Source organism: Hyperolius riggenbachi, chromosome 12, assembly GCF_040937935.1.
Source record: "Hyperolius riggenbachi isolate aHypRig1 chromosome 12, aHypRig1.pri, whole genome shotgun sequence".
NCBI classification, from domain to species: Eukaryota; Metazoa; Chordata; class Amphibia; order Anura; family Hyperoliidae; genus Hyperolius; species Hyperolius riggenbachi.
The window spans coordinates 182629566-182657549 of record NC_090657.1 but is presented as its reverse complement, the minus strand read 5'-3'; the positions used below and the strand labels follow the sequence as shown (position 1 = coordinate 182657549).

The window sequence follows — 27984 nt, the reverse complement described above, 5'->3', positions numbered from 1 at the left end:
CGACCGTTGTCGTATGTGTGTACGTAGCTTAGGTCAATAAGTATATAATAACTTTGAGTTGATGTTCATTTTATGCAAATATATGCAGCTAGTAAATGGACCAGTGGAAATGCAGCAGTCTGTGGTAGTCACAGCTTCTCTCCCTATATAGGACTGTTTTTGTACATAGAATGCATTCGGAGTCCCATGTCTGAAGTGTTTAGTAAACTTTACAAACCAGCAGTGCTAAAAGACGAGTGGATAAACTTATGAGCTGGATTGACTGACCAGAGTTTAATTGTGCGTTTCTGGAGATATGGTACACTGACACACTGGTAACAGGAACATGTATTAAGTTAGTAGGAATGGTCAAAGAGATGCAAATACTTTTGAGTTGATGCAGGGTTATGCACATTTATGCAGCTTGAAAATGGATTAAAACTTAACCACAGCAGGATTTGATTGGTTCATTTTCAAATTGCATACATTTGCATACAAAATTTGCATGGTGCTGCATCAACTCAAAATGATTTGCATCTCATTGACCATCCGTATAAGTTAGTGCTGCGTTGAGTAACAGATGACCTCCTCGGCTCACTTCTTCCATTCGTTCTTCTCATAGTCCCACTTGGAGGAAAGGCCTTGTACGGGGCCGACACGCATGTCCAGCATCCTCTTCAGCTGCATGGCTTTCCAGTCCTCCTCCAGGGTGTGAGGGAGGGCAGGGGACACTATGGAGGGAGAAGAACAGGTTACTCTGAGTGCCTAATGCTGTTATCCGACAGGGCAGTTTCCTGTACTAGGCAGAATGCAGAGAATGGGATCAGCCAGCGGGTGGCAGATTTCCTGTTTATTCCAGATAGCATGCAAATTGAATTTAAATACTATGGAACTGAGCCAATCAGAATAGACAGGAAGTACGTTTCATTGGCCCACATCCAAGCTGCATACCTGCTTCTGATTGACCTCCCCATATAACATGAATGTAAATAATCCATCTTATCCAAAGCTTATCTAGCTTTAAAGAATACCAGAGCCGAAACTATTAGAAGAAATGGTTGTGGACTGCTCTCTCTTCTGCTGCGGGAGGCTTCCGGAGCCCCAGTGCTCCTAAAGACGGGCTGCTTCCCTCTGCGCAAGCGCGAGCATGCATTCTCTCACAGTTGCGCGCACACACAGTACGGAGTGGCGCGTCTTCAGGAGCACTGGGGCCCCGGAAGCCTCCCGCACCAGAGGAGAGAGCAGACTACAGCCCATCAGTCAGAGACAGCTAACGGGGAAGAAAGCAATGGAGCGCGGAGACCGTAAGAGGAACTGGAAGGCTCTATAGGACCCAGAGCCTTCCCTCTCCTAATGCTGAGTACACACGATGAGATTTCCCGTTCGATTTGCGGATCGATTCGATTAAATCAAACATGTTCGATTGGATTTCGATCGTTTTTTCCGTCGATTTTGCATACCTATCATGAAAAAAACGATCGAAATCCAATCGAACATGTTTGATTTAATCGAATCGATCCGCAAATCGAACGGGAAATCTCATCGTGTGTACCCAGCATTAGGTGAGTATCTGGCTTTATTTTTTATGCTTCAGACTCCCTTTAAAAGATACCAGAAACCAACCTATTAGGAGAAAAAGGAGCAGGCATGTCCTGATGGCCACCAATTCCCCCCCCCCCAAATTCACCTCTGCACCCCCTCCTTACCACCCCACCGGCAGCCTCCTCCGGGTCGCTGGAGTTCCGGCTTATTGCGCTAGCGCCGCTTGCACGCGTCCTTCCGCGCGCCAGGCTGGTGCCTGCGTCAGGAAGAGGTTAAAAACGCTTCATGTTCGCTTTAAGAGACCATATACAGTACAATCCCCATTATGCGACACCAATGGGGATTGGCTGATGCTGGATAAGTGTAGTTTCTGGTTGCTTGATGGTAGAAACACACTAGGCAGAATCGCATGTGCCTTTTCCATAGCAAATCCTACAATGTCAGGATTTTTTTTTCTGGTTGCTTGAGACTTCTGGCTAACTGAGTTCTGGATAACCCCATGTACTCTGTACAATGCTCTGGAAGATGTTGGGGGATGTAGAAATACTAAATGATGATCTAAAGGGACTGACGCTGTGCCGGATTTTATCTGGCAACAGCACCACCTAGTGGCAGCCACATTTCCTGTGTCAGACTATGTGGGACATTGGGCCTATGGTGGATAAGTCCAATGTCAGACGTAGTCAGGGGTGCTACCAGCATACAAGTGAGGCACACCCTGCTTTGGGCCTCGCTTTGGAGGGGAGGGCCTTGATTTCCACTGGCAGCCAACCCTGTGGTCTGTGTGGCACCCGGAACTTGCATGCTCCCATTCCAGTATGAATGAGGAGAAAAGAGGTATTATCGGCACTGCAGGTGCTTTATTCCATCAAGGTACTTGGTAAAAACATGCACATAAAAATAACGTGTCACAAAAATCACATACCATGGACAAGTAGTGCGGTAGTGCGGTGGGTGCTGGGCAAGGACTGCCTGACGGCCGTTTCGCGCTGTGTATGCGCTTCGACGGAGGCCTCCGTCGAAGCGCATACACAGCGCGAAACGGCCGTCAGGCAGTCCTTGCCCAGCACCCACCGCACTACCGCACTACTTGTCCATGGTATGTGATTTTTGTGACACGTTATTTTTATGTGCATGTTTTTACCAAGTACCTTGATGGAATAAAGCACCTGCAGTGCCGATAATACCTCTTTTCTCCTCATTCATACTACAAGTGACCTCAACTACATCAGAGCACGCAGGGTGCACCATATGAAAAGTAGTGCAATAACCCTGTCCGCACCGCTCCAGCGTCAGCTGTTTAATGCTGTAGTGCCAACTATATTTTTCTCCTTTTGCTGATGCTCCCATTCCATCAGCGACTCCTCTCACCCCGCTGTCCTCACTGTCTCCTGTCGCCGGGCCAGGCTTCGCATCCTGTCGTCATGGTTATCCGGAGGCACCTCCCATGATGTCAGAGGTGCGAGCCGGAAGTAACCATGGCAGTAAGAGCGAAGCCCAGCCCGGCAGAGAGAGCGGTAAGAGGAGTCACCAATGGAACAGGAGCGTGTAAGTTTCTAGAGGGGGCCTATAACTGGCTGATCTTTACTGGGGCACCACCCATACATACTGGGGCACCACCCATACATACTGGGGCACCACTCATACATGACTACCTATACTGGGGCACCACCCATACATGACTACCCATACTGGGGCACCACCCATACATGACTACCCATACTGGGGCACCACCCATACATGACTACCCATACTGGGGCACCACCCATACATGACTACCCATACTGGGGCACCACCCATACATGAGTACTTATACTGGGGTTTCACTCATACCAGACTACCTATACTGGGGTACCACCCATACCTGCATACTGATCCTGCTTCTGCACAATTTCCCGGTGACATTAAATACTATTCCCCCTCTTGGCCCACGTGGATGGAGGGGAATGATATAATTCAGCTTCCAGCAACTGCTGGAGGCTGAATTACAGTGTTTTAAAAGTAACTTCAGCTCCGTCTACTGACGGCGCCGAAGTTACTCACTGAGTGCCGCTATAGCCGTAATTCCTATTACGGTCTATGGTGGCGCCGGCTGCGCCCAAATCTTCCTGCGCTGAAAAGCACTGCTTCGCCCATACCTGGCTACTTATACTGGGGCACCACCCATACATGAGTACCTATACTGGACACCACCTATGCTTTCTTCAGTTGCGGGGCCCACTTTTTGCGCGCTGCTCCTTTTGGGAGGGGGCTCAATTTAAGGGCTGCTGGGGGCTACGAAAACCTTAGCTGCCCCCCTGGATGTAGACAAACATAAGATTGGAAAGCGTTAACAAATACCAGCAAAATGTATTTCTAGTTAAAATCTCACGGCATGTGGAAAAAGGTTTAATGTACACAGTTTTATTTTCCTGACATGCAATCGTGCAAAAGGTAAATGTGAACAAATGCAAAAAAAATTTTTAAATATCCAAAATTATCAAAAATCCAAAAATATGAATATATCGCAGGTGTGGCTCGCCACTGGAAATATGGAAGGTTTTTTTTTTTTTTTTAATTTTGCATATGCCCACATTTCCGTTTTTGTCTTTGCGGTGCGAGGAAAAAAGTAAATATCCTGCATTCAGCGTGCCGTGGGTTTTTTTATACTGCACCCAAACAAAGTGGTAGACCGCACATGAAAAATGCACTCGTGAGGGCTCGTTTCCACTATTGCGGTGCAGAATCGCCTGGATTCCACCGCTGTTGAAATTCCATGAAATAGCATGCGGATGCGAATTTTTACGCGTTTTTTGCCGCGAATTCGCATGCGAATTCGCATAGGTGAGGGTATATGCGAATTTAACCATGTCACTGCCTGTTTGGTACATTGGTACCTATGCGAATTCGCATGCGAATTCGCATGAAAATTCGCATACCATAGCCGCATGCGAATTTCCTATTAAATACATTAGCGGCGATTCGCATGCATTCCACTCGCAGGCGAATTGGTTGGCTCTTTTGTGCGTTTTTTTACCGCTGAAAAAAACGCACCTCAACAACGCTACAGTGGAAACAGGCCCATCCACTTGCATTACATGTGCGAATCCGCATGCGTTGGACGCATGCGGATTCGTGATAGTGGAAACGAGCCCTAAATGCAGAAATGCAATCTCGCTAGCGTTTTCGCACAGCTCAGGAATGCGTCCGGTGCAAGCGATGCAGTACCCACCGTATAACCTCTGCCACAAGACGAGGAGACCCGTGATTCCGAAGGCGAAGAAGGCGGCCCCAAACACCGTCCTCCACTCTTTGGTTGGCCTGTTCATCTCTGCGAACGTCTTGTCGAATTTAAGATGATATACTGCGCGAGAGAGAAATCGGAAAACGGTAAGAATTTCAGATGGAGTGACCCTCTTAACAAAATGTAAAGGAGCCTAATATTTAAATAGTGTAGAAATCATGAATGTACATATGTTGGTTGTAATTAAAAATATGTACGTAGCAACGGTCATATTTACAGAACACTTGAACTGAATTAAAGTGGACCTGAACTCTTGTACAGGACTGAAGAAATACATAGAGAAATGCACCCTGTATGTCTTTCTAAAAGACATACAGGTTTAGCCTGTGTAATGTCCCCTCATTTGTGTCTAATTACAAGTTGTAATTAGATCTCTCCCATGTGTCACATGACTGCCTATGGCAGATAAGGCCATTTGAAATCACAGGAGGTTAACAATATGTCTGCTTCCATGAATCAGGAAGTAGAATTTCTGCAAATGTATTTTAGGATTTGAATCAGCTGTAACAAATAACATTTTTTGTTTAAAGGTTATTATGCTGTTGTGTATCTTTTAGAGAAGGGAGGACGTTCTGAGTTCAGGTCCGCTTTAAGCAGAGCTTCTCATATTTGGGGCTCGTGGGCTCGGGTTTAAAGGAGCACTCCAGTGAAAAAAAGTAAGCAGTTAAGATCTTCCACAACCAACAAATTTTAGACTAGTCCATATCTTCATGGGAGATTCTCTGGGTTTTCTTTGTTTTCCAAAACATTTCCTGAACGGCAGTTGCTAAGTCAAAATGGTATGCAAGTGAATAGGGAGGGTGACTGGTGTCTTAAGCCTAGTACACACTAGCAATTTTGATAGGCCAATCATTGGTCAATTTTACCACCTCCGTGTAGTATGACCATTTACCTATATAATCTGCATAGAATTGAAAATCTGTTTGGCCCTCATACTACATGGAGGTGGTAAAATTGACCAATCATTGGCCAATCAAAATTGCTAGTGTGTACTAGCCTTTACTGTTTTGGCAGTTGAGGAGATGCTTCTGAAAATAAAGAAAACCCTGAGAATCCCCCATGAGGAGATGGACTAGTCTAAAACCTTTGAGATCTCTCAGATTTTAACTGCTTACTTTTTTCACTGGAGTGGTCCATTTTAATCTTCCTGGCGTTCTGATTCTGAGCCCTGAGGCCGCAGGAAATTTTTTTTTTTTTGCACTTTTTATTTTTTTTTATTTTTCATGTAACTAGCCTAGCGCTAGCTACATGATTGGGGGAATCATGCGGCGTCCCTCCCACCACCGGCGCAATGGCCCGTCCGGAAATCCCGTTCCCCCAAATTATGCTAAATTTTTAACACAAATTGATGCAGCTTGTAAATGGACCAATCAGATTCCACCTCGGTGCGAATTTCCGTGCGAAACGATAACATTTTGTGCGCAAACGCAAATTTTTGCGCAAAAACTACATAGATTTCGCACGAAAATTCGCGTTTGCATGTGAAAATGTTATCGTTTTGCGTGAAAATTCGCAATTGCGTGCAATGCAAAAATTCACGCTAAAAATGGCCACGCTAACAGTTAGCACTCTTTTGTGAATCAAGCCCTGAGTGTAGCAGCCAGGCATGGACTGCCCCCCAGGCTGCCTTTTATTCTGTGATTTAGGGCTGGTCCTGTGTCTGGTGTATTCAGGTTTGTTGTTGTTGTAAGGCAATGTGAAACACCGGGCTAGCTGATAAAAGTGCAATTACAGGGCAGGCAAGCTGGTAAATATACACCGCATGATGCAGAGGTGGGGGAAAAAAATCTGTCTGGTCTCTCCCCATTGTTAAAATGACTGCATGTTGCTAAACAGGTTGAAAAGTTTTGACAGTCCCTAGACTGTCCCACAGGGTTTCTCGCCTGGAGTGACAAAATGGCTAGAGGCGCCCCTGGATACACTGCAGATTTATTGCAGGATTGGTATCAGCTGTAACAAAGAAATGTTTTTTTTCTTTAAAGTGGACCTGAACTCTTGTACAGGACAGAAGAAAAACAGAGAGAAATGCACCCTGTATGTGAAAGAGTTTAACCTGTCTAATTCCAACTCATCTGTAACGAATCACAAGTGTAATCTGATCTATCAGCTGTGTCAGTTCAGGAATCTCGTCTGCCACGGCAGAGCAGCTAATTTGTAAACACAGGATGTTAAAGGGATACTGTAGGGGGGGTCGGGGGAAAATAAGTTGAACTTACCCGGGGCTTCTAATGGTCCCCCGCAGACATCCTGTGCCCGTGCAGCCACTCACCAATGCTCCGTCCGCGCCTCTGGTTCACTTCTGGAATTTCAGACTTTAAAGTCTGAAAACCACTGCACCTGCGTTGCCATGTCCTCGCTTCCCCTGATATCACCAGGAGCGCAGGCACAGACCATACTGGGCCTGAGCAGTATGCTCCTGGTGACATCAGCGGGAGCGAGGACACGGCAACGCAGGCGCAGTGGTTTTCAGACTTTAAAGTCTGAAATTCCAGAAGTGAACTGGAGGTGGGGCCGGAGCATCGGGGAGTGACTGCACGGGCACAGGATGTCTGCGGGGGACCATTTAGAAGCCCCGGGTAACTTCAACTCATTTTCCCCTGACCCCCCTACAGTGTCCCTTTAACCCTATGTCTGCTTCCACAAAAGCAGGAAGTACACACTGCAGAGTTATTGCAGGACTTTTTTTCCCGCTGTAACAGACATTTTTCTTTAAAGGTTATTATGCTGTTGCTTATCTTTTACAGAGAGCGTTCAGGTCAGCTTTGAAACTGCATAAATTTGCCTATCAAAATCTGCACAATCTTGCATCAGCTCTGAATTATTTGCATGTCACTGGCCTTCCCTTGTAGGCGGAGTCCGGGAATAGCGGCCTCACTGTGAGATTTGTCACACAGACTTCAGTTAGCGCCCCTACATGTCACCGTTGTGTATTACATGCAATCATTTCCTCGTGCGTCAGCAGTTTCCAGGGTCCCTCCTCCTTCTTCTTGAGGGCCTGCTCTGCGGAGGACAGATCATCTTGGAATGGGATGTCTGCCATGGGTACGTGGCGGAGGTCAAAATATTTTGGCTTGGTGTATTCTGGTATGACGTCTGTCAAAAAACAACGAAGAAGAAATAATAATCAGTTACTACTTCAAAGTTTTCAACGGTTACCATTGATTGAGCAGCGGGGTCTGTACACACGCAGACAGGCTCCCAGTATAACAAGTCAGAACTCTTTACTGCAGAAAAACATGCAGAGATAAATCCTACACCACCATCAGGAAATGCAGCTTATGGTGCCCATACACGATGCAATAAAAATGTTAGCTTTTCCCGTTTTTTCGATCTCAATAATCGAATCGAATGAAAGTCGTAAATATATTTTTTTCTATCAAGAAATTCGAACGATTATCCCGTTTTTTCGAGAAAAATCTGATCGGACATGCTGGAAAAACCTTAATATTCGATCTAACGGAATAATCGAACTAAATTACCTAATTGGAAAAATGAAACATTGTACCATGTATGGCCACCTTTAGTCAGAACAAAGAGGAACACATAGTGAATACAGGAAATAACAATACCATATAGATCATCATCACATTTCACACACAGTGACATCTTGTGGTTGCTTAACTATACTGCAGTTTAGATAATAATCCTGTTGATATGTCCAACAACCATTAGGTCTAATTCATATTGGAGATAGGCGCAGCTGCTCATTCGGCACCTGTTATATCCCCCACCCACCCCGCAAAAATGAATTTTAGCCCCTGATCGCTAGTGACGAGAAGGGCTCAGACAACCATTGTGTGCTGCAGTTCCTATTTTCCAGCTAAGCGTGTCGTTTATCTCACTGCATTCTTAGGCACTGGGCATCTGGGGGGAGACACTCAGCATGAGACAGAAATGTTCACTGAATATACCCTTTAACCACCTAAATGGGCTGCCAATAACTCTTGTTACTGAATTGGGTGACATTTATTTCACATGAGCTTCATTTGCGCAAATTCAAAATGACGTGAAATGCCACATCTAGCAGTGTGTGTGATTTACACAAGTTGTTTAAATTAAGTTTTGAAGGTAATTTGAGGAAGCCACACTACAAAAGGTATGAACATCTTATCTCACATGAGCTCACAGTGCTTTATCATGCTTGTTCAATAGGATTTGGTGCCCTGATGATACTCCCCGAGATTTGTACTATACAAAGATTCACTGAGATTTGTGCTGTACAGAGATTTTCTGGGGTTTGTGCTGTATGGAGGTTCACAGTGATGTGAGCTATATATTTACTGTTACTTGTGCTATACAGAGGTTCACTGTAATTTGTGTTCTACAGAGGTTTACAGTGATTTGGGCTATACAGAGGTTCACTGTGATTTGTGTTCTACAGAGGTTCACAGTGATTTGGGCTATACAGAGGTTCACTGTGATGTGTGCTATACAGAGGTTCACTGTGATGTGTGCTATACAGAGGTTCACTGTGATTTGGGCTATACAGAGGTTCACTGTGATTTGAGCTATACAGAGGTTCACTGTGATTTGAGCTATACAGAGGTTCACTGTGATTTGGGCTATACAGAGGTTCACTGTGATTTGGGCTATACAGAGGTTCACTGTGATTTGGGCTATACAGAGGTTCACTGTGATTTGGGCTATACAGAGGTTCACTGTGATTTGGGCTATACAGAGGTTCACTGTGATTTGGGCTATACAGAGGTTCACTGTGATTTGGGCTATACAGAGGTTCACTGTGATTTGGGCTATACAGAGGTTCACTGTGATTTGGGCTATACAGAGGTTCACTGTGATTTGGGCTATACAGAGGTTCACTGTGATTTGGGCTATACAGAGGTTCACTGTGATTTGGGCTATACAGAGGTTCACTGTGATTTGGGCTATACAGAGGTTCACTGTGATTTGGGCTATACAGAGGTTCACTGTGATTTGGGCTATACAGAGGTTCACTGTGATTTGGGCTATACAGAGGTTCACTGTGATTTGGGCTATACAGAGGTTCACTGAGATTTGGGCTATACAGAGAGAGACTCGTTGTGATTTTTGCTATTCAGAATTGCCTCATCTAGCAGTGTGTGCAACTTATGCAAGTTGTTTAAATTAAGTTATGAAGGTATGCTGAGGAAGCCACACTACAAAAGGTATGAATGTCTGGTCTCACAGTGCTTTATCATGCTTGTGCAGATTCACTAGGATTTGGTGCTATACAGATATTTTTTGAGATTTGTGCTACACATATCTGAGATTTGTACTATACAGAGATTCGCTGTGATTTGTACTATACAGAGATTTGCGCTATGCAAAGATTTACTGAGATTTGTGCTATGCAAAGATTTGCTGAGATTTGTGCTATGCAGAGATCTGCTGAGATTTGTGCTATGCAGAGATTTGCTGAGATTTGTGCTATGCAGAGATCTGCTGAGATTTGTGCTATGCAGAGATCTGCTGAGATTTGTGCTATGCAGAGATCTGCTGAGATTTGTGCTATGCAGAGATCTGCTGAGATTTGTGCTTTGCAGAGATCTGCTGAGATTTGTGCTATGCAGAGATCTGCTGAGATTTGTGCTATGCAGAGATCTGCTGAGATTTGTGCTATGCAGAGATCTGCTGAGATTTGTGCTATGCAGAGATCTGCTGAGATTTGTGCTATGCAGAGATCTGCTGAGATTTGTGCTATGCAGAGATCTGCTGAGATTTGTGCTATGCAGAGATCTGCTGAGATTTGTGCTATGCAGAGATCTGCTGAGATTTGTGCTATGCAGAGATCTGCTGAGATTTGTGCTATGCAGAGATCTGCTGAGATTTGTGCTATGCAGAGATCTGCTGAGATTTGTGCTATGCAGAGATCTGCTGAGATTTGTGCTATGCAGAGATCTGCTGAGATTTGTGCTATGCAGAGATCTGCTGAGATTTGTGCTATGCAGAGATCTGCTGAGATTTGTGCTATGCAGAGATCTGCTGAGATTTGTGCTATGCAGAGATCTGCTGAGATTTGTGCTATGCAGAGATCTGCTGAGATTTGTGCTATGCAGAGATCTGCTGAGATTTGTGCTATGCAGAGATCTGCTGAGATTTGTGCTATGCAGAGATCTGCTGAGATTTGTGCTATGCAGAGATCTGCTGAGATTTGTGCTATGCAGAGATCGGCTGAGATTTGTGCTATGCAGAGATCGGCTGAGATTTGTGCTATGCAGAGATCGGCTGAGATTTCTGCTATGCAGAGATCGGCTGAGATTTCTGCTATGCAGAGATCGGCTGAGATTTCTGCTATGCAGAGATTTGCTGAGATTTGTGCTAAAAAGAGATTCGCTGAGATCCGTGGCGTAGCTAAGAAATTTTGGGCCTCAGTGCAAGTTTAGCATTGGGGCCCCCCAAGCACTCTATAAATATCAATTGATACGCCACATCAAAACCAATCAAGGACAACCACAGTGTCAGAGGTGCAAGAAAGGGATGGGAAACAGTGTGTTAATGATCACTACTATTCTAATCATCTATAGAAGTGAATATTTTCAGCATAGGACCAATAAAGAGCTAATACTGTGGCTGAGGGTGGGCCTCTCTAGCCCAAGGGCCCCAATGCGGTGGCTACCTCTGCACCCCCTATTGCTACGCCCCTGGCTGAGATTTGTACTATACAGAGACTTGCTGAGATTTGTACTATACAGATATTCGCTGAGCTTTGTGCTATACAGAGGTTCACTGTGATTTGTGCTATTCAGAGAGTCATTGTGATTTGCGCTATGCAGAAATGCCATATGTACCAGTATGTGTGATTTACGCAAGTTGTTTAAGTTATGAAGCTATGTTGAGAAAGCAATACTACAAAAGGTATGAACATCTTGTCTCTCATGAGCTCACAGTGCTTTATCATGCTTGTGCAGGTTCACTAGGATTTGGTGAGATTTGTGCCATACAGAGATTAGCTGAGTGTTGTGCTAAGAGAACCCCTGTAAAGGTAGGTAAGGAGATTAGACCCGACCTCACTTGGGCTACGAAGTTGCTTTCTGTGGTAACAAAACGGTGGACAATCAGCAACACAAATTATGTAACATGTAAGTATAAGAGATATTGAAAAAATTGTTACAATAGAAGTTGTTGTGAACGTTTGCTGGGAATACACCATACGTTTTTTCAGCAGATAGATGGTTCGATAGATAATTTCTGACATGTCCGATCATTTATTTTATCGATTTCTCATACAAGGGAATGGAAATTGATAAGAAAAGATAAGAAAACCGATTGGAAAATCGATCGAAAATAAGATCTGACAGTAAGTTGACAAAAAAAAATCTCATCGTGTATTTCCAGCATTACCTCCTATTTCATGATTCAAACAGTAAATTTCAAAAAGACATTTCATTTATCTCATTAATGGTGCCCATAAAAACGGTAGATTTTCCCGTTTATTCGATCTAAATGATCGAATCGAATGAAAGTTGAAATTTGACATGCTGGAAAAATCTTTATATTTGATCTAACGGAATAATCGAACTAAATTATCTAATCAAGAAAAAACGAAAAATTGTACCATGTATGGCCCCCTTAAAAGGATGTGACGCGTTTCGCAGGACGTAGCGCTGCTTCATCAGGCAAAAAGGGAGTATCTTAGCCAGGAATCCAGTGTGACCTCTGACAGGGGCGCTCAGCCAGAGCCGTGTCATCCACCAGGCAACCTAGGCAGGTGCTTGGGGCCTAGTGGGTATCAAGGAGCCCACCTGCTGCTTCTGCTTATCAAATATACCATAAGGGGGCCCCAAATCTACTGCCTTGACTAGGGCCCCATTTCATCGTAATCCATATTTGAGCCCAGCACACTGAATTCCCAGCTAAGATACTCCTTTTGCCTGATGAAGCAGACTATGCCCCACAAAACGCATCACATCCTGGAGTTTTTTTTATAAAAAAGTCTTTTTTTAAATTGACTGTTTGAGAGGAAACCGTTGAAAGAGGACTGACAATGATTTACAGATACACAATCCTGTATCCAATATCAGGATGTGAATATCTGCCTCAGTTTGTTCATACATAGCAATTGGCCATCATTATGTGCAAACCCTTTCTCTTGTGTATCTTTTAATTGAAATTAATAAAAGTGAATGCTGTGCTCAGTAGTCACGGAGGCAGGATAACTGAAACTAGATTTACAGAATTCACCAACTCTCACAGTGTTCCTGGCTAGGGCAGGACAGGAACCAACAGGGCCAGATTTACCATAAGGCACTGTAGGCACGTGCCTACAGGCACCTGATAATGGAAAGGTGGCTCAAATCCCTCTCCGAGCGCTTTCCTCTCTCCTTCCCTATGCATGAATCCCAAGAGGAGTGTAAATATGAGGTTACTACAAATGCTCTCGGCATTCCACTAATGAGATCTCCCTCCAGTTCGGGGGCACCTCTAGCTACTTAATATTGAGGGTACCGCTCTGGCTACAGGGAAACCTGTAGCTACCTATGGTGGGAAAGGGAAGTAAGGGAGAAGTGAAAGCTGGGGCAGCTAACACTATTGTGGTGTGATTCAGCGGAGGTTTGTAGGTTCATGGAGGGCGGAGTCCAGGGTGCCAGGACATCTGTGCCTATAGGCTCATGTGGGGTAAATCCGGGCCTGGGAACCAAAAACCCACACCCATACAGGTAGTTGTATCATGCAGTAGGTAATTAGAACAGTGACATCTACAGGCAAGATGTATAAACACAACAGTGAAGTTTTCAATCTAACCCCTACCTACAGCATACACTCCCAGATACCAGTGTTTCCCCAAAAATAAGGCAGTGTGCTCCAAAAGATGTGCTAGGGCTTATTTTCAGGGATGTCTTATATTTCTATGAACACCCAAGTTCCTGAATAGCAGCGAGTGCAGTGATTGACCCAATGATGGAGCCAGGTCCCATTCGCGAGACCATTGGCTCCAGTCAGAGGCACTTCTAAGTACAGACAGTACAGCAAATTGCCTAGGGCGCTGAGCAGTCTGGGAGGCGGCAGTCCAGGTTAAAAAAAAAAAAAAAAAAGCAACAGTAATTTTACTGAAAACTAAGGGTTCGGAGAGAAACTTTCTATTCTGTGCACAAGGGTTCTGATGACTGCAACTGCTGACTGAGACACTGATAAGGAGTTTTGTAGACAGAGATTTGCACCAAGTCCCTATTCATTGTTATCTGGCGATCTCCTGCTCTGTGCACTTCTACTGTCCCACCCCTCCCTGTGCCAGAGAGGAAAAGAAAACACAGCAGAAGAGGATGTCTCTTGGTGAAGGTAACAAGGCATGCAAGACATGCCAGAAGTGCAGAGCTCCAAGCTAGAGAAGATCAATCCCCAGACAGTTACATGTTATTTGGCACTGACTCCCCTGCCATGCTGTTTGTCCTTTGCAGCACTAGGGACATTTGTATTTCCTCACCAGACCCCGTTAACCTCCTGAATGTGATGTCTTCCAGACTCCTCTGATAAGGTGCTGTGTGAATAGCAGGAGGACTAGCTAAATTCAAAGCTGAAGTCACTGATTCAGCACACAAAAGATTAAATTCTGGCTGCAGCTCAGGGAGGGGGAAGCACATGGGGAGACCAGGTCATCAGGATGTGAGTAGAGTGACTTGCTGAATAAGGTACTGCTCAGGCTGCCTACAGATTGTTCTTCAACTGTCAACTATCCCTTGACCAAATCATAGACTGCACACTGGGGAACTACAGGTACCAGCACATCCTACTGTGATTATGCATGTGTCATGTATGGAATTATAGTTAATCTTCACAAAGAAATGCTGGTAATTGTAGATCTCCCAGTGGTTTATAAGGTTCTTACACAAATACAATGATGGATAATTGTTCATGTACAAGTGATATAGCACTGACATCTCCTGCAGCACTTTACAGAGTACATAGTCATGTCACTGACTGACTCTGGTAGGATTAGATTGTAAGCTCCTCTGAGGACATAGTCTAATGCCCTACCATATTATTATTATGTATTTATATAGCATTGACATCTTCTGCAGCACTTTACAGAGTACATAGTCCTGTTACTGACTGACCTCGGAGGAGCTTACAGTCTAATCCTATCATGGTCTAATGTCCCGCCATATTCTCTCTCTCTCTATCTATCTATCTATCTATCTATCTATCTATCTATATATATCTATATATCTATATATATATATATATATATATATATATCTATATATATATATATATATTATCAGCGACATCTTCTGCAGCACTTTTCGGATCACAGTTATGTCACCGAGTGTCTTTAGAGGAGCTCACAATCTAATCCCTACCATAGTTAAAGTCTAGTATTTTCAATATAGGATTATTCTGGGGGAAAACCAGTTGACTTATTAGTGTGTTTTAGGGATGTTGGGGAATATGAAGTGCCTAAATGAATTCCAGGGGAGAACATAGTAACTGCATGCAGATTTTGCCCTAACCAATGTTCAAACCTAGGACTCAGCACTATAATACTGTACAATAGTGCTATCCAGTATGCCTCTATTCTGCTCATCTCTATCTGTTCATGCATGTCATCAATTTTGACCCTCTACCACTGTTCCTCCCTCCATTCTACTTCTCTTATCTTGTTTCACTTACACTACAAACACACTGTGCTTATTTCCAGAATGAGTTATGAATTGCTAAACTATTGTACTATCTGATTATGTCAACCCTTCAATGTCATGTTATACCCACTCCTGTAATATCCTAAAGGGGCCTATACACTGGTCGATTTCAGCCATCGTTCGATCAGAAATCTATAAAATTCCCCATTCGATCGATTTGCGGCTGATTTCGAACGATTTGATCTATCTGACAGCATGGAAGATCTAGATCTGGCAGCAGATCGATGGCCCATAGAGTTGCATTGGATCTAATGGTCCAATAATGCATTTAGATCAATTTCCAATCGATTTCATTCTGAAATCTATTGGAAATCTGTTGCTAGTGTGTGGCACACATCAGATTCCTGTCAGATTGAACTTAACAGGCATCTGCCAGAAATCTATCTGATAGTTGAATCTGCTGCATATCTATAAGTGTATGGCCACCCTAACAGTCGGTAACATATCTGCATATCTCATAATGTTTGTGAAAAAGTATGCTGGAATCAGGGGCGCCCGATCCATCAGGCCATACAGGCTGTCACCTGGAGCGATGTGCAAGGGGGGGGGGGGGGGACTGTGTGATAGACGCAGCACCAGTTCACCGGCCGGAGTCTGTGGCAGGCAGCTGTATTACAATTTTTTTCTGGTGAAATGCAGCCGAATCACAATTATTTTCATGAAAAGGCACCACAGGGGAGAGGATGGGGGAGCGTGTCGGGGGGCCACGAGTAGTGTGGGGGGCACCACAGATTTTCTCGCCTGGAGTGACAAGATGGCTAGAGGCGCCCCTGGCTCCAGTGATAACAAGTTGCCATACTTTTTCCCCTTACTACCGCTAGGTCTTACTTTCGAGGTAGGGCTTATATCCTGAGCATACTCACAATTCCTGATAGGGCTTACCTTGGGGGATGTCTTAATTTCTGGGAAACAGGGTAGGAAAAATCCTTGTTCTAGTAAATGAATCCATTTTTGTTATTGCATGCTGAAAGCTGGAAAGTCTTATTCCTGTGACTAGAGGTTCTCTTTAAACCCCAATGTTCCCTGTAGTTTCCTGAGTTACTCTGGAATTCCCCGCCTGTCGGCTTTGCTTCTGTTTCCATGGTAAACTGTTTTGGTTTGTCGTGACCTGTGGTTTTGGGGGATTTTTTTTTCAGCAGATATCAGTGTAAGATTACATTTCCCTTTGTTAATATAGTTTACAAGCCAACATTTCCAGGATAACTGAATCTATGTTTAACAAGGGAAGTTCCCCCCCCCCCCCCCCCCCTGTTCTGTTGACTCCAGTTCTGTGCAGATATCTTCCTAATAACAATAAAAAGCCATGGAATGAATAGAATATTTTGAAATGCTAAATTGCTCAACATTCTTAATTTTTTTGTAAAATAAAATGCGCAAAAATCACATAGCGGCGCAATTGCTATGCAATTTTCTTGCGCTCCTAAACTTTGCATGGGAACCCAAATGCATGAAAAAAGCAGCAGGTACAATGATTGCGATTTGTAGTTTTGAAAGTTCGCCTGCCCACTGAAGTCTATGGCGGTTCCAAAAGTTTGCATGTTCGCAAACTTTTTTCGCGTGTTTAAGTTCGAGGTTCGCAAACCAAAATCGGAGGTTCACAACCACTCTATTGACTTTTATACTCCATAAAAGGTGACTGTCAGTGCGCACAGTGCTATAGATATATTGACTTTATCTGCTATCTGCTATTTGTCCTATTCCCCCCACCCCCCACCCCGACAAAAAACCCAACAGGAATTGGAAAGGCCGGACAGGCAGAATATTTAGCCAGATATAAGTGCCCCCAGCTATAGGTTCCTCCGGTATAGGTTTGCCAGGCATAGGTGCCCCCGGTATAGGTAGCCAGGCATAGGTGCCCCCGGTATAGGTTTGTCAGTTATAGGTGCCCCCGGGAGGAGCAGCTGGCACACACAGCGGCGGGGAGGGAGACCCAACTATACCCCCCCCCCCACCTTGGGTTTTCCCTTCAATACTCCCCCATCCAGCAACGACAGCACTGGGCAGGGAACGCCGACTCCCCTATTCCCCGTTCCATGCAATGGAGGTCCCCTCTTCTCTGCAGCACTGCTCACTCTACTTCCTGATTAGCTGAGGAAGTAGAGTGAGGCTCTGCAGAGAAGAGCGGACCTCAGTTGCATGGAATGCGTAAAATGTGAGTCCGCCTTTTCCTACCTGCTGCCGCCATTGCTGGAGGGGGGAGGCACTGGAGGGGGAGCCCGGGGTGAGGGAGGGGGAATTTGGGTCCCCCTTCCCGGCACTGTGTGTGCCTGCTGTTCCCCCTTCCTGCACTGCACCCCCTCCTGCCCCTGAAAACGGCCCTGGAAGGCCCCAGGACTGCAGGCCACCCCTTCATACTTCTCCCCTTAGGACCCCCCTGCGGCTGCATCTTTTGCAAGGGCTATTGTCACATCCCTGCTACTGTCCTTTTTGTGCTTTACTAAAGGCCCACACTCACACTTAACCAAACCTCCTGATTGTCGTCTGATTTTGGTCTGTTGGACAACAACCAGGTGTGTGTACACGTGACAGACAACTAGACGAGCGTCTGATAACAGGCGGCTTGCCCGATCCATCTGGCGAATCAATGCATAAAACTGTTGGGCTGATATTGTGCAGCTGGCCACGTGTGTACAAGGTCATTTGAATCACATACTTGTTTTGAATGCAGCCATGTTGTGCAGTCTGGAATTTCCCCTGCATGCGCAGAGTGTTAATGAGCTGGCCGTTTAGTTGGTTGGTACGTCGAAAATACAAGTTGTGTATTTGTCATGTGGTCGGTCATGTTATGGTGTTGGTCGTGCACTTTGTTGGACACGTACCTTCAAAGCCCATCTAACCTCATAAAAAAAACCTCGGGATAGTGCTAACTAGATCAGCACTGCCTTATGCTGTCTAATCTCACCTCCCCTCCACAGCGCCCTCTGTCTGCAGTCCTGACTGCTATAGACTCACATTCCATACACAGATGCCGGAAGCCACTAGGAGCCCGCAGGGAGATAGAGGGAGACTGCAAGACATCGCTGGAGGCTCAGTAAAAATTTCAAATCCTGCCAGCACCCACAGAAAGCCCCCCAACAGAGGACCCCATTATCCTTCAGGCATGACGGTTAGTTGAGACTTCCTGTTGCCTGAATTCCGGATAACTGGGACTTTGCTGTTTTTGGATTGGACTTTATATCACTAGCAACTTTTTTTTCTGTTTCCAGTTTTGCAAGTCTGATGACCTTTTTACAGTTTTTGTTACATTCCCTATAATTCTTTAATGCACCTTTTAACAGGGCATCAGGTCTTCTCTGCAGCCACAATTTCTTTAATACACCTTTTTTTTAAAGTTGACCTATAACAGAAAAACGTGCCCCTGGGGGGTACTCACCTCGGGAGGGGGAAGCCTCTGGATCCTATCAAGGCTTCCCTCGTCCACCATAGTGGTCTCGCAGGCCCCCTCCGAACGACGGCCATGTAAATATTTACCTTCCCAGCTCCAGCGCAGTAGCGGCTCTCGGCTCGGGATCAGGCGGAAATGACTGATCCCAGTCGGGTCCACTTGACTGCGTAGGTGCAAGTCGCCTGCGCAGCAGAGCAGACCCGATTGGGATCAGTTATTTCCGCCTGATCCCCAGAGCCGCTACTGCGTCTACACTGGAGCCGGGAAGGTAAATATTTACCTGGCCGTCATTTGGAGGGGGCCAGCGAGACCCCCGTGGGACAGAGGAGGACGAGGGAAGCCTCGATGGGATCCAGAGGCTTTGCCCTCCCGAGGTGAGTACCCCCAGGGGCACTTTTTTTGTTACAGTTTCTTTAAAGAAGTTTTGGCTGCAGTGATGCCCTGAAGGTATTAGAAGATCGCTAGCCATTAAAGTCAATGGAGCTCACTGTGAACGATTGGCAGTAAAATTTGCGTTTGCGAATGTTTGTTCATGATGTTTGTCCATCCTGTTCTCGAATTTGCACATTAGATATAACATCTGGTCTACTACAAATGACCAAATCAAGCAGAGCATCTCTGTATTGGATTTTCGCGTTGGTCCGCACTCACCTGCGTCTCCATGGCCGTGAGCGGCTCTGGCGCTGGCAGCCCCCAGTACCCTCAGCTTTGGCAGCAGGTGGGCCCTCTGGGTAAGAACCGATAACATCTGCAAGAGAAGACAGGCTGAATACAAACCACATAAAGGGTGGGACCGCACTACCCATCTCCTCCAGGCATTACAAGTCACTAAACATGAAGGGAGGAATCTGTCTGGCCCATCTAGTTATGACAGTTTTTGCATCCTTAGAATTCAGAAGTGGGAAAAGGCCTTGACAATTGAAAAAAAATCATATTTGGTATTCGGGTAGCCGATAATGGGTTAGCAAGTTTGTCACCAAACCGTTGTCAGGGGTGCTGCTTAGGTTTTCGTGGCCCCAAGCAGCACATAATTTGTGCCCCCCCCCCCCCTTTCCATTCAGAGACCCCCTTCTTCCATAATAATAGGTAGCCAAAAGTGTCCCCTCCCCACTCTCCCCCTTTGTCTCTCAATCAAAATGCATTTTTAATCACGTACGTAATACAAGGGTGCCTGGAATTTTGGGTGTCCTGGAGAGCCAGTAGTAGAATATTGGTAAATATACTGATAGTGAATAGAAAGTGTCCTAAGAAGTTCAACAAGATCTGGGGCGTATGGGAAAATAGAATATTAGATTCTACAAACGAAAACTTTATACCTATTACTGATTAGGTTACTGACGTGACTTGGGGGGTTGGGGTGGGTGCCGGGCCAGGGGCGGACTGAAAGGGATACTGTAGGGGGGTCGGGGGAAAATGAGCTGAACTTACCCGGGGCTTCTAATGGTCCCCCGCAGACATCCTGTGTTGGCGCAGCCACTCCCCAATGCTCCGGCCCCGCCTCCAGTTAACTTCTGGAATTTCTGACTTTAAAGTCAGAAAACCACTGTGCCTGCACGCCCGTGTCCTCGCTCACGCTGATGTCACCAGGAGTGTACTGCACAGACACAGACCATACTGGGCCTGCGCTGTGCGCTCTTGATAACATCAGCGGGATCGAGGACACGGCAACGCAGGCGCAGTGGTTTTCAGACTTTAAAGTCTGAAATTCCAGAAGTGAACTGGAGGCGGGGTCGGAGCATTGGGGAGTGGCTGCGCCAACACAGGATGTCTGCGGGGGACCGTTAGAATCCCCAGGTAAGTTCAACTCATTTTCCCCTGATCCCCCTACGGTATCCCTTGAAGCTCTCTCTTTTTCTTCTTAATTTTTCAATTGGCTACACTCACAAGATGATATTTTTAGCTATTGCCCATCTTTCGTTACTTTCTGCTGTAAGTGCAATGCAGATTTTCCTGCTAAGATATAAAAGTACTACAGTTGTGCCCAAACACCAATCCTGACACCTAACCCTAACCACCAACCCTCCCCCACCGCACAAACACCCTACCTAATGCCTAAACGCCCCACGTACAAACACCAATCCTGACACCTAACCCCCCCCTGCACAAAACACACTACCTGACGCCTAACCTTACCCCCCCCCCCTCCACACACACACACACACACACGCCTAATCATAGCGCTCTCGCCTTGCAGCACTGGGTCCCCGGGTTCGTATCCCAGCCAGGTCAACTTCTGCAAGGAGCTTATATGTTCTCCCCGTGTCTGAGTGGGTTTCCTCCGGTCACTCCAGTTTCCTCCCACATCACAAAAACATACAGATAAGTTAATTGGCTTCCCCCTAAATTGGCCCTAGACTAAAATACATACACTACATGACACATACAGTGGCTTGCAAAAGTATTCGGCCCCCTTGAAGTTTTCCACATTTTGTCACATTTACTGCCACAAACATGAATCAATTTTATTGGAATTCCACATGAAAGACCAATACAAAGTGGTGTACATGTGAGAAGTGAAACAAAAATCATACATGATTCCAAACATTTTTTACAAATCAATAACTGCAAAGTGGGATGTGCGTAATTATTCAGCCCCCTTTAGTCTGAGTGCAGTCAGTTGCCCATAGACATTGCCTGATGAGTGCTAATGACTAAATAGAGTGCACCTGTGTGTAATCTAATGTCAGTATAAATACAGCTGCTCTGTGACAGCCTCAGAGATTGTCTAAGAGAATATTGGGAGCAACAACACCATGAAGTCCAAAGAAAACACCAGACAGGTCAAGGATAAAGTTATTGAGAAATTTAAAGCAGGCTTAGGCTACAAAAAGATTTCCAAAGCCTTGAACATCCCACGGAGCACTGTTCAAACGATCATTCAGAAATGGAAGGAGTATGGCACAACTGTAAACCTACCAAGACAAGGCCGTCCACCTAAACTCACAGGCCGAACAAGGAGAGCGCTGATCAGAAATGCAGTCAAGAGGCCCATTGTGACTCTGGACGAACTGCAGAGATCTACAGCTCAGGTGGGGGAATCTGTCCATAGGACAATTATTAGTCGTGTACTGCACAAAGTTGGCCTTTATGGAAGAGTGGCAAGAAGAAAGCCATTGTTAACAGAAGAGCATAAGAAGTCCCGTTTGCAGTTTGCCACAAGCCATGTGGTGAGTGGTGACACAGCAAACATGTGGAAGAAGTTGCTCTGGTCAGATGAGACCAAAACGGAACTTTTTGGCCAAAATGCAAAACGCTCAGTGTGGCGGAAAATTAACACTGCACATCACTCTGAACAAACCATCCCCACTGTCAAATATAGTGGTGGCAGCATCATGCTCAGGGGTGCATCTCTTCAGCAGGGACAGGGAAGCTGGTCAGGGTTGATAGGAAGATGGAGCCAAATACAGGGCAATCTTGGAAGAAAACCTCTTGGAGACTGCAAAAGACTTGAGACTGGGGTGGAGGTTCACCTTCCAGCAGGACAACGACCCTAAACATAAAGCCAGGACAACAATGGAATGGTTTAAAACAAAACCTATCCATGTGTTAGAATGGCCCAGCCAAAGTCCAGAACTAAATCCAATCGAGAATCTATGGTAAGATCTGAAAACTGCTGTTCACAAACGCTGTCCATCTAATCTGACTGAGCTGGAGCTGTTTTGCAAAGAGGAATGGGCAAGGATTTCAGTCTCTAGATGTGCAAAGCTGGTAGAGACATACCCTAAAAGACTGGCAGCTGTAATTGCAGCAAAAGGTGGTTCTACAAAGTATTGACTCGGGGGGGACTGAATAATTATGCACACCCCACTTTGCAGTTATTTATTTGTAAAAAAAAATGTTTGGAGTCCTGTATGATTTTTGTTCCACTTCTCACGTGTACTCCACTTTGTATTGGTCTGTCACATGGAATTTCAATAAAATTGATTCATGTTTGTGGCAGTAATGTGACAAAATGTGGAAAACGGCAAGGGGGCCGAATACTTTTGCAAGCCACTGTACATAGACATAAGACTATGGTAGGGATTAGATTGCGAGCTCCTCTGAGGGACAGTTAGTGACTAGACTATATACTCTGTACAGCACTGCAGAAGATGTTGGCGCTATATAAATACTAAATAATAATAATAATCATAGGCAAATGTAGGGAGGATTACAGCTACCCAGAAACCCCCTCAGACCAGGGCCGGTGCCGTAACTGGAGAAAGGCGCAAGTTGAGACACCAGAATACCTGCAGGTATCCTGCAGCTCAGAGCACTGCCCCCTTTCTTTCCCAGCTACAGTTGACCTTGGATGGAGCAGCAGTGTGTGTACAGAGCATGGAGCAGCAGCGTGTGTACAGAGCATGGAGTAGCAGGGTGTGTACAGAGCATGGAGCAGCAGCGTGTGTGCAGAGCATGGAGCAGCAGCTTGTGTACAGAGCATGGAGCAGCAGCGTGTGTACAGAGCATGGAGCAGCAGCGTGTGTACAGAGCATGGAGCAGCAGCGTGTGTACAGAGCATGGAGCAGCAGCGTGTGTACAGAGCATGGAGCAGCAGCGTGTGTACAGAGCATGGAGCAGCAGCGTGTGTACAGAGCATGGAGCAGCAGCGTGTGTACAGAGCATGGAGCAGCAGCGTGTGTACAGAGCATGGAGCAGCAGCGTGTGTACAATGCATGGAGCAGCAGCGTGTGTACAGAGCATGGAGCAGCAGCGTGTGTGCAGAGCATGGAGCAGCAGCGTGTGTACAGAGCATGGAGCAGCAGCGTGTGTACAGAGCATGGAGCAGCAGCGTGTGTACAGAGCATGGAGCAGCAGCGTGTGTACAGAGCATGGAGCAGCAGCGTGTGTACAGAGCATGGAGCAGCAGCGTGTGTACAGATCATGGAGCAGCAGCGTGTGTACAGATCATGGAGCAGCAGCGTGTGTACAGAGCATGGAGCAGCAGCGTGTGTACAGAGCATGGAGCAGCAGCGTGTGTACAGAGCATGGAGCAGCAGCGTGTGTACAGAGCATGGAGCAGCAGCGTGTGTACAAAGCATGGAGCAACTCTGGGGAACTCACAAAGTCAGGTATGAGCAAAGTCCTGTGCCCTGCTGTGTGAATTCTTCACTTTCCCCTTTATTACCAAAGTCGGCTGTCCTCATTGTTATCTGTATCCAAACTGCTCCTGATGGATCCCGTTGTTTATCGGGGGCAGATCGGACATTTTAGGAAATAATTGTCTAATCCTGTCAGTCGGATGGGAAATTGCATTATGTGCAACCAGCATGATGTACTACTATACTATTATACTGTATTGTGCATGGCTGAAGGAGACTTTTCAGGAATTCCTCCCCCCCCCCGCCCCCTTCCTTTTGGTTTGGTTTTCTAGAGGCTTTCAATAATTTGCAGAGGGGTCACATGACTGCTTTAAAGTCCCTCAATATAAAGGCCTTTTTTTTCTCATCTCTTTTATTACTTGGCGATGGGAGGTGGGAGGGAAATATTAGCCAGGGAAGGCAAGGCCTTATCTTAACTACACTGCCAACTCTCCCCATTACAACCAAAACTTTGACCCCTTTTTAAAGTGAACCCGAGTTGAAAATAAACTGATGAGATGAACAGTTGTTTCTATCCTTCAACTCCTAAAATTGATTGTATTGGATCACTTTAACCACTTCAGAATTTCGTTTTTCACCTTATGCATTCAAGCAATTTTCACCTCCCATTCATTCGCCAATAACGTTAACACTACTTATCACAATAAATTGATCTCTATCTTGTTTTTTTTCTGCCACTAATTAGGCTTTCTTTGGGTGTTATATTTTGCTAAGAATTAATTTTTTCTAAATGCATTTTAACGGGAATATTAAGAAAAAAATGGATAAAAATCACTTCTTCTCTATTTTCGGCCATTATAGCTTTAAAATAATACATGCTACCATACTTAAAACCAACGTATTTTATTTGCCCATTTGTCCCGGTTATTACACCATTTAAATTATGTCCCTATCACAATGTATGGCACCAATATTTTATTTGGAAATAAAGATGCATTTTTACAGTTTTGCATCCATCACTATTTACAAACTTATAATTTAAAAAATAATGGTATCATTCCCTCTTCACATGCATATTTAAAAAGTTCAGACCCTTAGGTAACTATTTATGTTTTTTGTTGTTGTTTTTTTAGTGTAATTTTTTTTTTTTATTATTAAAAAATATTTGGGTATTTTTTGGAGTGTGGGGGGTAAACAGTTAATTTTAAATGTAATAAATTGTATTAAAAAAAGAAAAAAAAAGTATGTAGATGTAGTTTTGCTATTTGGCCACAAGATGGCCACAGTCTAAAACATTTTTTTAGTCCTGTACGCGAGCTCTCTTGCTTACAGGAAGTGAAGGGAGGATGGGAAACCTTTTTTTTTTTCTCTTTAGAAAGATCGGGGCTTCTGAAAGAAGACTGTCGGTCTTTCTAACGGGGACTTCGATCAATGAATGGGAACTGTGTTCCCATTTATTGATCCCCGGCCTAACAGGCAGTGTCACGGGAGCGCGCGGGTGTGCGCAGCAATGCAGAAGCAGCCTTTTGGACGTAATAGCAATGTCCAAAAGGCGAAAGTAGTTAAAGTGGACCCAAATTAAAAATACAAGATATCAGAAATAAAATCTATTTTCTAAATTATAATAATAAATAGCAGCCTTTTTTGAGCAGCATGATGACAAATATAAAATATTTTACATTTATTGGAGGAACCCCTCCCTTCCTTTCAAATTGCCGGGACAAAATCCGGCAAACTGGTTGAGTAGATGGTGTCCGGCAATGGAGGAATTGATAATGGCTGCCCCCAGTATAACCCTAGTTATGAAAAGAGAAGAGTGAAAAGCATGCACTGAAATGATCATAGGTTTGAAGGATTGTTTATTTATCTTTGTATGTGTCAGAGTGGTGCAACTAAATATTTTTAATAAAAAAAAAATGTTTGGTTTGGGTCCGCTTTAATCATTTACAAAGTAGATTTAATGTTTCATTGTCTCTGCTCAATGGCTGTCTATTAAGTGCCCCAGAGCTAAAATATATGAACTATTGATCTTTTTTTTATCTATTCTCTGCTCTCAGAAGCTCTTCTCTGCAGGAAAAAGTTTTTTATGGCTGTAATTCCTTGTCAGTGAGGATTACACTATAGCCCAACAAGGGTCCCACAAGACAGAAAGGCCTGGAACCCACTAGCGGTACATTACTAAGCCATTTCTAAGTGCTTGTGATTTGAAAAGCTCTTGCTAATGTGATGCTACGGGTGTGATCCCACTAAAGGGATGTGATTTTATAAAAAATCCCCCATAGCATAGCATTGCATTAGCAAGAGCTTTTCAAATCAGGCAGAAAAAGAAGAGGAACACAGCCTAGTCATTGGTATGCTTGGCACTGTACATATATGTTTATCTTATCACGTTACATGTTACGTCGGGTACACTGTAACTTCCGAAAAACTAGTCCGAACAAAGCCACAACTTTATTACGTACGTTTCATTGGGCTGTAACTATCTGAATACAAAATCGCTCCAGGCTTTGAAATGTGGTCTCCTATTCATTATAATAGATGAACCTGAACACCCCGGTACAAAAAAAAAAAAACGTCCAAATTTTGTGATTTATAGGCTCTGCTCATTGCAGCTTGATTCTTCCTTAGCCGGCGGTAAGGATGAGATGGTGTTTGTGGCTAGGGGCTAATTATCTGTTCCTGTCAGTCGTTCCCAGCAGGCCTCGGTCCCTGCCAGAGCATGGCGCTGTGTACCGGAGCCAATTCTGCAACTTGGCAACAGAGAGGAAGTAGCGTGTTCTGACCTCTGTGAGATGCAGAAGGGCAGGACGTCCCTTGGTCAAACATGCCTTCCTTCTTACAAATAACCTTTTCCTTTTATTCTTTCAACTTTTTGAAAGTCTACTCTGAAGGGCCGGGCACTGACTTATTAAATTTACTTTTTATCGTGCTTCTTCCTTTAAAGGACACCTGAAGTGAGAGGGATATGGAGGCTGCCATATTTATTTGCATTTCAGTAATACCGGTTGCCTGGTATCCTGCTGATCTTTCATGCATCAATAGTGTCTTAATCGCACCTGAAACAAGCATGCAGCAAATCCAGTCAAACATCTGATCTGCTGCATGCTTATTCAGGGGCTGTGGCTAAAAGTATTAGAGGCAGAGGATCAGCAGGATATCCGGGCAATCTGCATTGTTTGAAAGGAAATAAATATGGCAGCCTCCATATCGCTCTCACTTCAGCTGGCAGGAGTTAACATCACTCTACATTTAAACTCACTTCTTTTTTTTATGTCTTGTTAAAAATATAAAGATAATACGATGCCAGTTTTCATGCCGAATAAGGCTGGCTGTGGCATAGCCGGGTGGAACCGGGTTACCTTTTAGGGCCTTGTCTCTCTTGCAAGGCATTGTGTGTCCTCAGAGAAGGTTATCCTTCTAATGAGGATTTTGGTGCAGTGTGACCAGTGTCTCAGGTAAGGCAAAGCTGTCAGCCTTGTCGTGCTTATTGCCAAGGCATAAGCTGAGGCTACTGAGCCGAAAGTTATAGCTGTGCAGAAATCACCCTAAATATATCGCCATCCCCTTCACCCCCCCCCCCCCCAACACAATAAAGCCCCCACGCTTACGGCAAGATGCAGCGCCAGCTAATAGTGAGGGGGCGCCCAGGTGACCTAGCCCCCCCAGATCTTGCCTGTGCAGAATACTCACTGTGACAGAGCTCTGATCAGCACCGCACTCTGCAAAATGGAGAGAGGCTCAGAGGATCTGGGAGATCAGCCAGACTCAGATTTTGAGAGAAAGCCAGACCAGGGGCATTCTGGGACAGACAGGGATGGGTTTATCCACCCACTCTTAACCTGTTCGATGCAGGAAATCTGACAAGGAAGACAAATCTGATCTGAGAGATTTAGTTTTGTTTTTTTTCTCAGCTTCCTTTCTCAGCCAGTTCCTATCTGAATTATTCTCGCTGTATTTTTGCATCAGTGAGGCGGAAGTGAAGCAGTTACAGTACGGTTCTCTGTCTCACGGCTCTTTTAAAGGGCCAGGAACGCTAAGACGCAGCTTAGGGTTACATAAAAGGGCCATTGATGAAACCCGCCACATAGAAGAAAGCAGCTTTGAGGAGACGGGTTGTGATCCCCGAGGGAATGCGGGCAGAAAAAGTTTGAAAGA

At 45.0% G+C, this 27984-nt stretch overlaps 1 protein-coding gene across 1 annotated transcript; it reads right to left on the bottom strand.

Annotated features, from left to right (window-relative positions):
* Nucleotides 1-254: 254 nt before the first annotated feature.
* On the bottom strand, nucleotides 255-27629 carry COX4I2 (cytochrome c oxidase subunit 4I2). Its single transcript, XM_068262231.1, has 5 exons — nucleotides 27520-27629; nucleotides 19460-19556; nucleotides 7739-7897; nucleotides 4733-4864; nucleotides 255-710 (listed from the first exon to the last, which is right to left on the bottom strand). The coding sequence occupies exons 2-5, from the start codon at nucleotides 19554-19556 to the stop codon at nucleotides 574-576; spliced, it is 525 nt and encodes a 174-aa protein (XP_068118332.1). The 5' UTR covers nucleotides 27520-27629; the 3' UTR covers nucleotides 255-573.
* Nucleotides 27630-27984: the final 355 nt, after the last annotated feature.

Bases quoted from the DNA above. Each gene is read 5' to 3' on its own strand.
- COX4I2 (XM_068262231.1), bottom strand. From the start codon at position 19,556: ATGTTATCGGTTCTTACCCAGAGGGCCCACCTGCTGCCAAAGCTGAGG. The intron at 7,898-19,459 runs GTGAGTGCGGAC...GTTTTTTGACAG, and splicing joins TCACGGCCATGGAGACGCAG to ACGTCATACCAGAATACACC. The intron at 711-4,732 runs GTGGGTACTGCA...CTCCCTCCATAG, and splicing joins CTTGTGGCAGAGGTTATACG to TGTCCCCTGCCCTCCCTCAC.